This window comes from Calypte anna, chromosome 1 (assembly GCF_003957555.1).
Source record: "Calypte anna isolate BGI_N300 chromosome 1, bCalAnn1_v1.p, whole genome shotgun sequence".
In the NCBI taxonomy this organism is placed as follows: Eukaryota; Metazoa; Chordata; class Aves; order Apodiformes; family Trochilidae; genus Calypte; species Calypte anna.
The window spans coordinates 139,413,298-139,425,936 of record NC_044244.1 but is presented as its reverse complement, the minus strand read 5'-3'; the positions used below and the strand labels follow the sequence as shown (position 1 = coordinate 139,425,936).

The 12,639-nt window shown below is 36.7% G+C and overlaps 1 protein-coding gene across 2 annotated transcripts in view; it reads left to right on the top strand.

The window, feature by feature from the left end:
- Nucleotides 1-12,639, top strand: part of CUL4A (cullin 4A) — a 39,061-nt gene that overhangs the window by 9,646 nt on the left and 16,776 nt on the right. The window contains exons 5-11 of one of the 2 annotated variants that reach the window (XM_030448701.1): nt 81-154; nt 1,135-1,297; nt 2,807-2,896; nt 4,211-4,293; nt 7,841-7,908; nt 10,210-10,328; nt 12,415-12,607. In XM_030448701.1, the coding sequence (XP_030304561.1) occupies nt 81-154; nt 1,135-1,297; nt 2,807-2,896; nt 4,211-4,293; nt 7,841-7,908; nt 10,210-10,328; nt 12,415-12,607 (790 nt within the window). The remainder of the gene's footprint in view (nt 1-80; nt 155-1,134; nt 1,298-2,806; nt 2,897-4,210; nt 4,294-7,840; nt 7,909-10,209; nt 10,329-12,414; nt 12,608-12,639) is intronic. The other variant, XR_003987435.1, reaches the window with a different exon arrangement.

Here is a 12,639-nt window from a genome sequence, read left to right as displayed (position 1 = left end):
AGAGTTTTTCAGAAGTCGATTTATAATTTAAAATGCCATGTGCTGGTGAAGAGAAAAACATTTCCTTTGTGTATTTTCAGATAATGATCAGAAGCATTTTCTTATTTTTGGATCGCACATATGTACTTCAAAATTCAATGCTTCCTTCTATATGGTAGGTATCCATGTAAGTATTCCTCAAATCTCTAGAGTTTTAATATGCTATTTTATTTGTAAAGGTTGAGAAATGTTCCCATTTTATTTGATCTATGTAATAGGTCTCTAAAATTTAGTATTAGTTTATGGCAATACATGTGTCAGCGGATGTGTGTGTTATTTCCTTCTTCCCCAGGAATATTTGTTGTAAAGTGAACGTGGAAAAAGAAAAGGTTCTGTGAACGTAGGCCTAAAATTAAAGACATACATATATATATATACATATATTTGTAGTTGTCACAGCCAGGGTGAGACCGACTGTGTGGGAAACCTCAGACTGCTGCCTCTGTGCCTTAACCCTGGGTCCAGTGTTGCTTTATGTTGTACCAACCTCTGCAGTAGTTTTTCTCCAGCTCTCTGTGTTGGACTTCCCTTTACTGAATGTCATTCAAGAAGTCTGTTCAAACTTTGTGTCTTTTTTTCTCATACCGGGAAAATACACGTGGATATGTTGGAGATAAGTGTTATCTAATGTTCCCCTCTTTTCCTTGGCCAAAACAGTTCTTAATAATTGCTTTATTTGTGGCATAGAGGCACCATTCCTTATCATCTTGTTACAAAACAAGAATCTGATGTAGGTGATCATAAGGTCCTAGACACAGGATTCGTGATTTCAAACAAATTTTACAAATTACACATAAATTGACTGTTCCAGGTAATCTTCTGTTCAGAATTTTAAAATTATTTTTATGACAACAATTTTCTCAATAAACAACCTTATGTTGCATCTGGTAGCACATGGCCTGGTATTTTTATGGTAATTCTTGTTACAGTTTTTTAAGTGGATAGTGTCAAAAAGAGTGACACTACTACTATCATCTCCCTTGTATAATATGTATGTATCATACATATTTCATTTGTGTATGTCTTTCTCAAACTGAGGTATAGACTTTTGAAAAGAATCACCAGTGTGATTGCTAATTTTCAATATTCACACAGGGATATGGGGCTAGAATTATTTAGAAATCATGTCATTAGTGACAAGCAAGTTCAAAACAAGACTATTGATGGAATCCTCCTGCTGATTGAACGAGAGCGGAATGGTGAAGCTGTGGACAGAAGTCTGCTGAGGAGTTTGCTGGGCATGCTGTCTGATCTGCAGGTGGGTACAGTAAACTTTATTACTAATGCTTAGAAATAGAGTTTGGACTTCTCTAGTTCATGTGTTGTACAGAAACTTTTACCCTTCTAGTTAATGCACTTCAGTATCTCAGTATTAGACTGATAGAGTTGCCTTTTCTTTACTTGATGCACAGTCTTTCATTCTCTGTAAATGAGACCCCTGCCTGTTTTCCTGAGCTGACATAGTGACCTACAGACTTGTAATATTTTTGCAGGTTTTTTAGTAGGTGTAGTATTTTGTCTGTCTTAAACACTGTTTTAAGTGTTTATGGAACTTACCTTCTGGAGAAAGAGAAATTAATCAAATCTTTTATGTAGTGGAAACAATCTCCTACTCATTCCTGACTTTTAGGCAAGTGTGCAGTTGAGGCCCAGCTGCTGAAAGTTGATTCCTGCTTGCATAAATCCTGTTCTACAGCTGTGTCCTTTAGTAGAGCTCTACATGTTTTATGCAGAGAATAGTTCCATATGCTGTTATGATAATGTTTTTCCAGTTATCCTGAAGGAAGGAAGGTAAGAAATGAAATCTAGTATTTGTTTCTATTGAACATGGAGTAATTGTAAAGAGAAGGATGAAACAATGAGTTGATGTCTGTGAAGCTGAATTCGTAAACCATTATGCACCGAATGCTTGTCAAGCCAGAGATTTCATATTCATGTTTTAATGGAAAAAGATTCAAGGTTTTAGAAGTCCTTAAGGAAAAAAACGGTCAGAATTTAATGAATTTTAGAGCCCTACTGTATGTTTTGTAAGAAATATTTTCTTCTATTCTTCATCACACTTAAGGAATCTTTCTGTTCACTGTCCTTCTGTTTACATGTTATTCACTACTTACCCTCTCCAGACTGTTTTAACCATTTTATATAGTTTTCCTTTCCAACTTAAATCCTTTCTATATTTAACCAGTAATTGTTATGCAGAATTTTTTAGGTGTCTGTGTTTGTTGTTGGTGCTCTTTCTTACACACGTTATTCCTTCCCTGGAGAAAGAGAGTTGACCTTATTTGTTATAATTAATTTTTCCCACTGAGATAAACCTGGCAGATCTGAAGATCTGTTTACTGAGTGTATTGTTATTTCACTGATGAGAATCACCTGTTTTGGGCCAACATTTCACTAATTGGAAGTAGTACATTATTTTTCTTGCCACATAAGTATCAGTGGGAGTCTTGTGCTCAGGTGGATTGGTTGTTATTGCTGTGTTATGATGGATACTGGTTTGGGGCTGTGAGCTTTGAAAAGAAGCCTGTCAACTTAGTTTGAGTACTGATGTCTGAAACATGCTACTGCTGCACTGGGAAGTCAGCTTTGATCTCAGTCTTTCTAGAACCAGTGGACAAACAGAGAACTTCTGTGTTAATGTAATGTCTCTCTGACACTTTTAACTGTGTGTATTCTTGAGATTTTTACTTTCCATCTCTTCCTGACAACCAAAATACACTTTTACTGGCAGTGTAATGTGACTTAACTAAATCGATTTCTTGAGCAGGTTTACAAGGAATCATTTGAACAGAGGTTTCTGGAAGAGACAAATTGCTTATATGCTGCAGAAGGCCAGAGATTAATGCAAGAAAGAGAGGTAGGTGCATGCTGTGGATGTTTGCTTTTATGATAGCTTTACCTTCTGTGGGATTACCTGAGAACCTCTGGTAGAGCTATGGTGTGGTAACTTTCAGTGAAACTCACTGGTACCCAGGTACATGTTGCTACAATAGCAAAGGGAAGAACAAACCCCAGGTGGCCTTGGTGCTTGAAATGTGTAATTAAGGGTGGAGAAACCAAATGGCATTTGGTGTAGCTAAAGTGACACTACCAGAAAGTTATTTCCACATAAAGCCTAAAGTTGTGCCATCAGTATTACATTTGCCCACTAGCTGAAAAATATCCACTGGCATCATTTTACTATGTGGTTTATAGCCAAGCAAACCATTTACTTTTTCACTGGTATTTTGTTGCATTCGTTTTGCTGTTTTATTTCTTTTCCTTATGAGTTAAGAGACTTAAGACATTTTTATTTTCTGTTTTTTGAGATAAAACTATGCTCTGCAGTTGGCAGCATGCAAGTATTATCTCTGAAACTGTATGTCAAAAGGCGTGGTTCTTGGTGGTCTAAAATACAGTAGACTACCTTTATTAATTCTGTTTTAACAGAGTCACTACAAACATTTTGAAAATAACTGTGTTGCGCTGAGGTAAAACCTTGTGTCTAATCCAGCTCCACTCACCTCATTCCGTGGCATTCCACTGAAACCTTTGTCAGAACTTTTCAAGCCAGTCTTACTGCTTTTGTATGCCTAGTAGAAAGCTCTAAAAAACACAAAAGGTCTTAACTTATGCAGAGTATACATGTACATTTTAATGCATATGCATATAATCCATACACAGATATACATATATGTGCATGTGTATGTTAGTGCATGCATATACATATATGCACGCATGCTTAGCTGTTGATAATTTGAAGTCTGAGTTTCATACCTGGGTCAGTGATAACTGTTCCAGCTCTCCATAGGGACAGATATCACACTGGAGAAACTGCCTATTGAAATCATAGAAGGATATGTTTCACAATAATGAAAATCTGCTCCATGGTATTTTAAGAGCTAGCCTTACCCTGTAGGATTTTGAGAAAAAAATTACCTTCCTCTCAAAAATTCTCGAATTTCTCCTTTTCTGTTCCTGTCAGTCAAGTGTGGCTACAATACTTCTAATATCAAGTAACACTATTTAATAAAAATACAGTTTATGCATAGTTTGTAACAACATTCTGATGGAATACTTCCTTCCAATTTGTACTCTCTTTAAACTTGTCATTTAAAATAGTTGTAATGGAGCAAGATTACCTGTCTTTCATACTTTTGAAGTTGAATTTGACATTCTCTTTTCTCACTAGGTTCCAGAATACCTTCACCATGTTAATAAACGTTTGGAAGAAGAAGGAGACAGAGTAATAACATATTTAGATCATAGCACACAGTGAGTACAAATTTTGTTACTCAGCATAAGTCAAGCATCCATTATAAAGAAATGTGATACTCCATTATTGTAGAGACACATCTTACAGATATTGTTGACAATATCTTACAGATATTGTTGACAGCACTTGTGATACAGCTTGTTTTTTTTAAGGCTTTGTTTTTAGTAAACCTGATTTCTTTAAAATCAAAATATACTCAGAGTAGGAGGAGAAAAAATTGTCCTGGATGATTTGAGTATAAATTGAATTTAACAAGCATTATATAAAAACTCAAATTTGTATTATCAAAATAGTAGCTAATCTTAACTGTTTGTGTGCTGATAATAACTACAAATCACTTAAGGGAAAGAAAGATTCGTTAGGCTAAAAAAAAGGAAAGGAAAAGTTAAGTCATGGCAATGGTGCAGACCATGAACATCACTGATAAGAAGCCCAGGATGTGAATTTACAGTACATCAGTTGAAGTGCGGCTGCTACCAATGTATTGTGCAAGGTAGCTTGTCCCTTTTTCAGTCAGGTGTTGATTAATAGTGTGTGTTTTGCAAGGGTAAGAATATGCATTCAGGAAGCACTGCAGAGTCAGTGACATGCTATTGATCCACATATAATATGTCCTGCAGTAAGCTCTTCAGTTGTTTTTTAATAAAGAACATCACAGTTAATAAAGAATATAACATTTAATTTTTCATTTTCTAGATGAGGTATTGGCATTTCATTGAGTTTTGATAACTGAATAAAAATTATTTTTTTAACTTACTATTTTATTAGTATACATATGTATACGTATTAGCACGTGCCTTACACATCATGGTGAAGATTTGAACTTGATTTCTTTCTGTAAATGCTGAAGGCTGGGTGACTAAGTTTTTAAAAAAAATCTGTGATATTAAAATGTATGGAACTATTTCTGTGTATAACGTCAAAACACATATATATATTTATTTACTATTTCAGTAAAAAAATTAGGTTGGTATCATATTTCCTGTGTGTCTAGATGTGCCTGAAGTCCTTTCTTTGAATCCAGTCCATATTTAAAGGCCTGGAAACCTATTTATAGAAGGCTTGGCACTACTTTCCTTTCTTTGCTGTAAGAAACAGCGGTTCTTAAAATTAGTGCCCTTGAGTTGTCCTCAGGTCATGTTGTCTCTCCAGGTGTACATGAAAAGAGCAGAAAGGATGTTAAATTGACTTACTGGGTTTGATCTTGAGATGGAAATGATCCTTCCAGGACGAAGCCACCATGGGAAACACTGTTAAAAAAATGTCAAACCAGATTTATGCAACACATGAAGTGTGTGGTGTTGCAGCCAATAGAGGGATTTATTCAGCCCATCAGTACTTGTGTCTTTCTGGACAGCTGACCAGAATAAGCATCTTTCCTGGTAGGTCAGTACCTAGGTAGATGACTTTGAGGCCATACAGAAGGTACCTTCAGGTCTTGTTCACCAGCTAGCAGTCAAGATAAGTCCTCATTCTGTCTGCTTCCTAGGAAATAGAGGAGGCCAGGAAGATGATCAGAGGGCTGGAGCACCTCTCCTGTGAAGACAGACTGAGAGAGTTGGGGTTGTTAAGCCTGGAGAAGAGAAGGCTCCAGGGACACCTTAGAGCAGCCTGAAGAGGGGCTGCAGGAAAGCTGGGGAGGGGCTTTTCCACAAGGGCATGGAGTGATTGGATGAGGGGAAAGAGTTTTAAACTGAAAGAGGGTAGAGACATTGGGAAGAAATTCTTTAGCATGAGACACTGGCACAAGATTCCCAGGGAAGCTGTGGCTGCCCCCTCCCTGGAAGTGCTGAAGGACAGCCTGGATGGGGCTTTGAGCAGCTTGGTCTGGTAGGAGGTGTCCCTGACTGTAGCAGGGAGTTTGGAACTAAATGACCTTTGTGGTCCCTTCCAACCCAAACCTGTGATGATTCTATGAAATAGAGCTCTACCCCTCAGTCTCCAGCAGATGAATTATCCTTACTTCCTTTGTAGGCAGAACAGGTCTTTTGGGGCAAAGCATGGTATTTATACAACTTTTGCTTCTTCTATGGTTAGAGACTGTCAGCAGCTGTACAGAGGAGTAGTTGGAAGTTTCAGGGAGTATGGAAGTGGCTATAAAAATGGCTGTATGTTTAAGACCAGGGGTCTGTCTTACTAGTTTTTCATGTTCCCTTGTGACCACTCAAGAGAAAGAATGGAGTAAGTACATGTGATGCCCTGATACTCTCCTGGTATCTGCCTGTTTTCAGCACAAGGTATTTTTTTGAACCTAATGTGGTTTGTGTGTTTTGAATTATTCAATGGATCTCTTGTGCTGTCTCACTGGAATTCACATCAGCTTCTCCATCTCTGCCAGCACTACACTGGTCACCACATGATAAGTTATCTCCTTTTGTTTAAATCTGGCTCCCAGTATCATCACTGATGTCCTCCAGATCTTACGCTGGAAGGGAAAGGGGTCAGTCAGTTCCTTTCCACATCTTCCCTGCCTGTCAATGCACTGTATCCTTGCTAGGTCATCTCCCTCCTGGACAAAAAGAGCCCTAGCACACACCATCAGTTGTTTCACAGCTGTGCTCCAAACTTTGTTCATCCCTATTCCCCTCTCTGAACCTTCCCAAATTTGAATTTAATCTTTTGAGATGAAGGGACAAAAATCATATGTTGTGCAGAAGGTCAGGCAGGTCATTGGTGAGGTGTTTCAGGTAAGGTGGTGCTGTAACAAAGGTGAGGACATGAAGTGGAAGTGGAAGTAAATGGCTTCCATCAAGGGTCAAGCATTTCTCTTCTAGGAAACTTAAAGGGTTCTGAGAACCAGTTTTGTAAATTTTAATGGAGAAAGAACTGGTCTGTCATGGTAAACAATGGAAAAAGTTTAAATATTTTTATTAGTTACCCCTTTGCACTTCAGACATTTATTTCTTCTTTTAGGCTATAAAGGATGGAAAGGAAATTTTGCCATTGTTTTTTAGTCCTGCCTGAAGTTAATATATCAAATGATTATTTCAGTAACAGTAAAAAGTAGGGGAAAATCAAGGACAAATTTCAAATGTTTTGCAATTTTGAGTCATGTGGTTCTAGCTCAGTTTATGCTTATGTATGTATATAATGCAATGGGATTAAAAGTTGCAAGTTCTTAACAACACCAGCATGTATTGTGTTGATTTGGAGTTCAAACCTTTGGAGGATCTTGTTGTGTTTGTTACCTTGTTTGTTTCCAAGAAAATGTCAATATTGCTTTTTCTCAGAAACTTGTTTACTGATTCTTGGTATGTAAGCATCTCTGTTCTGCTATGTAAGAGCTTGGATTTAATATTAAAACTGAATCTTGTCTTTAGTTGCACACATGACATCCTGCCTTCTTCCTTCACTTAAATCAGATGTGACACTTTAGTCTTAATTTCTAGCCCCTGTTTTAAATAGAAAACTGGTGATTTTTTTTGTATCTTTTATATATTTATATATATATATTAATATCTTTTATAACCTTCACAAATACACTGACAAGTTGCAATTCCCTTATACTCTAGTATTTCTTATATAACTTTCTTGCCTTTTTTTTAGGAAACCACTTATTGCCTGTGTGGAGAAACAGCTACTAGGAGAACACTTAGCAGCTATTTTGCAAAAAGGTATTTTTAAAATATTATGTAATCTCTGATAAACAACAGATTCTCTTACTCTGCAATAACTATAGACTCCACAGCTTTTATTTAAGGAGGTACATTAGCCATGGAAAAAAATACCACAGATACAGAAATCCAGCTTTATGACACTGCTACACCCATCATGACAAGTAACTTGTATGTGTGGAAGGAAATAATTAAAATATAATTCCATGTTTTTAAAGATTATTAAACCCCCTCAGTCTCTTTTGATTTGCAGCATTATCCTTGAATGATCCTTTCCTTTTCTAGCACTAGCCATCTTTTTAAGCCTCAGATCTTCTACTAAATTGTCCTTACATGTCTGTTTCCTTTACTTCTGCAAAACAGATGGCCCTAGCAGTTTTATATCTCTGAGCTCTGTCATGTCCTTGTTTTTAGTAATTTTGGTTTGTTATGCATAGCACCTTCTCTTCTTCCATTGTCCTCCTTTTAAAAATAGACATATGCTCACAGGTTTATCTAAACTACTCTGAGATTATTTCACCATTTTCAATAAATTTATAACAATAAGCATGATTGCTCTAGTTTAGCTATTCTTAACCTTATTATGAACAGAAATAAGGGATAATTAATCGTTTTGTTGATATATGTCAATTTTTCTTGCTTTTTAATTCAAGTATTATTTTAAAGTAACTTTTCCAGTAACATATTTGTTTGTTGGTTGGCTTAAAGAGAAAATATCTGCTCGTTTTAATCCTAGTATTTAGTTCAAGTAGAAGATACAGCCTTTTGTAGATTTTGCTCCTTAGAAGAAGGCATGTGAAATAGTCAGTTTGATATGGTGAGGAGGAAGCTCATAAATGCTGAGTATGTATAAGAAACTTTTTATTCTTACATTATTACAATTGCCATTAACTGGATATGGGTGACTTTTTTCCATTGTGAGTGTAATAAAATTTTCCAAGGCTGTGGCAATACTTTCTGATAGTTGTGTGAAGCCTTGCCTTAAATGACTTTCCTGTGCATCTTTTTCATTTTTCAAGTATGTGACAAAATACTTCAATCACACAGCTTAAATGATAGGGAAAGATGGAAGGTTAAACTTCATAGTCAGGTTGCAACAAAGCAGTCAGTATATTGGCATCTTTAGATGAATATGAGGTGGATGTGAAGGAATGGGCATTTCTTAATTCCTTGCTCAGTGTCAAAAGAATACCAATCACATATGTTGAAGACTTTGTAATCTGTCATTTTACATACTTTTAAAATTTGTCCATTCTTCTGGCATCTCAAAAGTTTAGGCATACCTCAAAGTTTAGGAAAAATGTGATCCAAAAGTTTACCTGACAGAATTCTTGAATGCTGGTAGTCTGAGTGTGTAAGTTGTAATGTATAGTTAAAGTATTTTTAAGACTAAGAATATAGTAGAAATGGGATAATTCAGTAGTGACTGAAAATCCTTTGTTATCTAATAATGTATGAAAATTGGAACTAATGAAGTCTGTGTTGTGAAGGGAAACAGTTGTACTAAGTCACCTACACTGATGATGTTGGTTGTCAACCTGTGTTAAAGGAATCTTTCTGTTGTTTTTTTTTAAATGCCATAAATCTTTGAAGCTACCCTCCCATATTACAACAGCCTCTGTGACCAACACTAGACAATGTATCACTGATTACACTGGGACTCTGTTCATCACATTCTCAAGTGTAAAAATATGTACATAGCTGTTACCCTTCAAATTTTTCCTTGAGCTTTGCTTCTCCATTCCAAGGCCTGGTCTCATGTAGGGTGAGCTGACAAAGGCAAAAGCTACTTGGAAGAAATTTGTAGTCTTATGTTACTCCATCTGTGTGAGTGTAGACAATTCATGGCACATTCTTAATTTAAAAACATGGCTCATCACATTGCAAAGCAAAAAATTTTGCAAAATATTCATCTTTACTGTGGTAGCTTATGTAGTTTATTGTTTTCTGACATTCTCTAGAAGTTCTGTGAGATCTCTTGATTAAACTGTACTCTTAAAATCAAGCATAGATGTTCTGTAGGAGGCCTACAGACAACACTTTGTTAGGAAGGTACTTCAGCTGAAATAGTTTTAAAATATTATTCCATAAATTATTTCAGCAAGTTTAACCAAGGGGTCATGTTAACCCTGAGCATATCACTTGCTTTTGAAAATTTAGTCTTATAAAAGTCCACACCTTTTAAACACGCTGGAGAGTCTTGTCTTTTGGTGTATTCCACAGAGATTTTTCTAATATATTTCTACTGTACTTATAAAACTGTATTCAAATTTGATCCTTCTTCTGATTTTATTTTATAAGGGCTTGATAACCTGCTCGATGAAAATAGAATATCAGATTTGACTCAGACATACCAGCTGTTCAGCCGGGTAAAAGGTGGGCAGCAGATCCTTTTGCAGCATTGGAGTGAATACATCAAGGTATGTCAAAGTTCTCATACTAATGTGGCAGTGCAGATGAGTGTTTAAGGTACTGTCATTGAAAATAATCCATCATCAAAGTTGTATTTAGATGTAATATAGGTTTAGATTTCAGATTTGGTTTGCTAGGAACCAGATGCATGTAGTACGCTGCCACAGAGAATTTGCACTCCAGTGCTCTTGCAAGATGAAAGCAGGAAAGCTTCACAGAAGGTACTTCTCTCCAAAGCTGATAATTCCCTATGTGGTTCTCTGCCAAACTGTCCATGTGTTCATCAGCCTTCAGGACTAAGTGCATATCAGTTCATTTCAGAGTTACTTCTCCTGCACACCCATGTCTGTGATGCACCAGTGCCACGGAGCAGTCTCACCTCTGCCCCCAGAACCAAGGTGGAGTTTGCTCCACAGTTTTTTCCACAGAGTATGGAGTCTGTGGATCCATAGGCAGCTGGGCTAATTAAACTGTTTGCTGTGGCCAAGGAGTGATATTCCTTCCTTGCTCCCAGATGAAGCTCTTGACTTAACCCTAGTGCTGCCTGTTGCTCCATAGACTCATTTGTGAGCTTTTTTAACACAACACCTGGGCAAGGTCAGTTTTATGCCAGGTTAGTGAGCTAAAGAGGCTCACAGAAAAGTCCTGGTGCTGCCTAAGGAAAGATGCAGGAGTTCAGGATAGGTAGGAAAATAAGGGAAGGAGGATGTAAAGCTCTTTTTTCACATCAGCAAGTTGAGTTGGCTTTATGTTTCTCAGAATCCATTGTTTTATGGCTTTGTTTTTAAGTATTTTTTTTTTACAGACTCAGAAAGCTAGAAGTAATTTTATGCAGTGTCAGTAAATCTCCTTTTAAACAATCTGTATGACAGAGTGCACTAAAGGGAGGCTTCAAGATTGTTTATCTTGTGAGCCAGTGTAAAAAAAAACACTGAGCACATGTCTCATTACTGGGACGAAGGTCTGTGCTCTACTCTAGTCATGTTTTTATGATTTCAGGAGTGCCAGTTAGCTTGCTGTAACTCAGTTTGCTATGTGCAGAACAGGGGGAATGCACTGCAACATATGAATGTAACTGATAGAGACTGTGTGAGGTCCAAATGCTGTGTTAATGAAGGGGGGAATTGTGCTAAGTGTAAGATATGGTAGACTGGATGACCTTCAGAGGTCACTTCTGTGAATCTGTGGTCTGTATATTGAATCTAAGGACCTTGGACAGCCTTGTGTTTGTCTTGCTTTAGTTTGAAATATTGCTTGAGAAGATAATTAGATATTGAAGTGGGAATTCTGAGGTTTGGGAGGGATTTCTCCATCTCTCTTTGACTCTTGCTTTGGCTGTCATACTTTAGTTGGTGAAAATATACCTGTTGAATACTGTTCTGCCCTTACTGTGCAGGCGTTCCTCATTCTCACCTTGGAAAACTGATCATTCTGTCTAGGGTGCTGATCAGTGTCACTACACAATTCTAAAACCCTCCTATACAGGTTATTTTTGGTTCATCAGACAAATGGTAGTGTATCTCTGACTTTAAGTTAATAGAGGTAGGAACAAGAAAAGAAAGTCTAAAGAAAAGAAAAGAAAGTCAAGTCTGACTGCTTCTTGGGAATGGGAAAGTTTTGTCTTATTGCAGGACATCTGGGTGTTTTTGATTTCTAAGCCATTGCTCAAAGAGAAATCTTGGAGTGATAAGCAACAGTTGAATTTTCACCACCTGTTTATCAAGAGCTCTCTAGTGGATTTAACATTACTGAGGCAGTTTCCATGTAATTTCTTTTACGTGCATCATGTAGTTCTGTATCTAACTAAGCGTGTGCATCATACAGTCATGTCTGCTGTGTATATTTTATTTTAACTTTGTTTTAAGTGTATATAATCTTTAGGTCAAACACTAATGTTTGAAATCCATTAATGTGTGTCTGCATTTTTATTTAAAATTTCCATTCATCTCATTTTTTGAAAGCTTGACATCACATAAGTAGCTCTGTGAAAAAAATATTCTTCCTATTGATAAATTTAATGAGGGTGAATGTGTCTGTTGGGGGAGATAGGTAGCACTCTAAAGTATTTTATTATCAAAAGTGTTTGTTTTACAGAACTTTGGGACAACAATAGTGGTTAATCCTGAAAAGGACAAGGATATGGTGCAAGAGCTACTAGATTTTAAGGATAAAGTGGACCATATCATAGAAGTTTGCTTTCAGAAAAATGAAAAATTTATAAACTTGATGAAGGAGTCCTTTGAAACATTTATCAACAAGAGACCAAATAAGCCTGCAGAATTGATAGGTACACAAATATTTTTCTGTAAAATCTTTCAA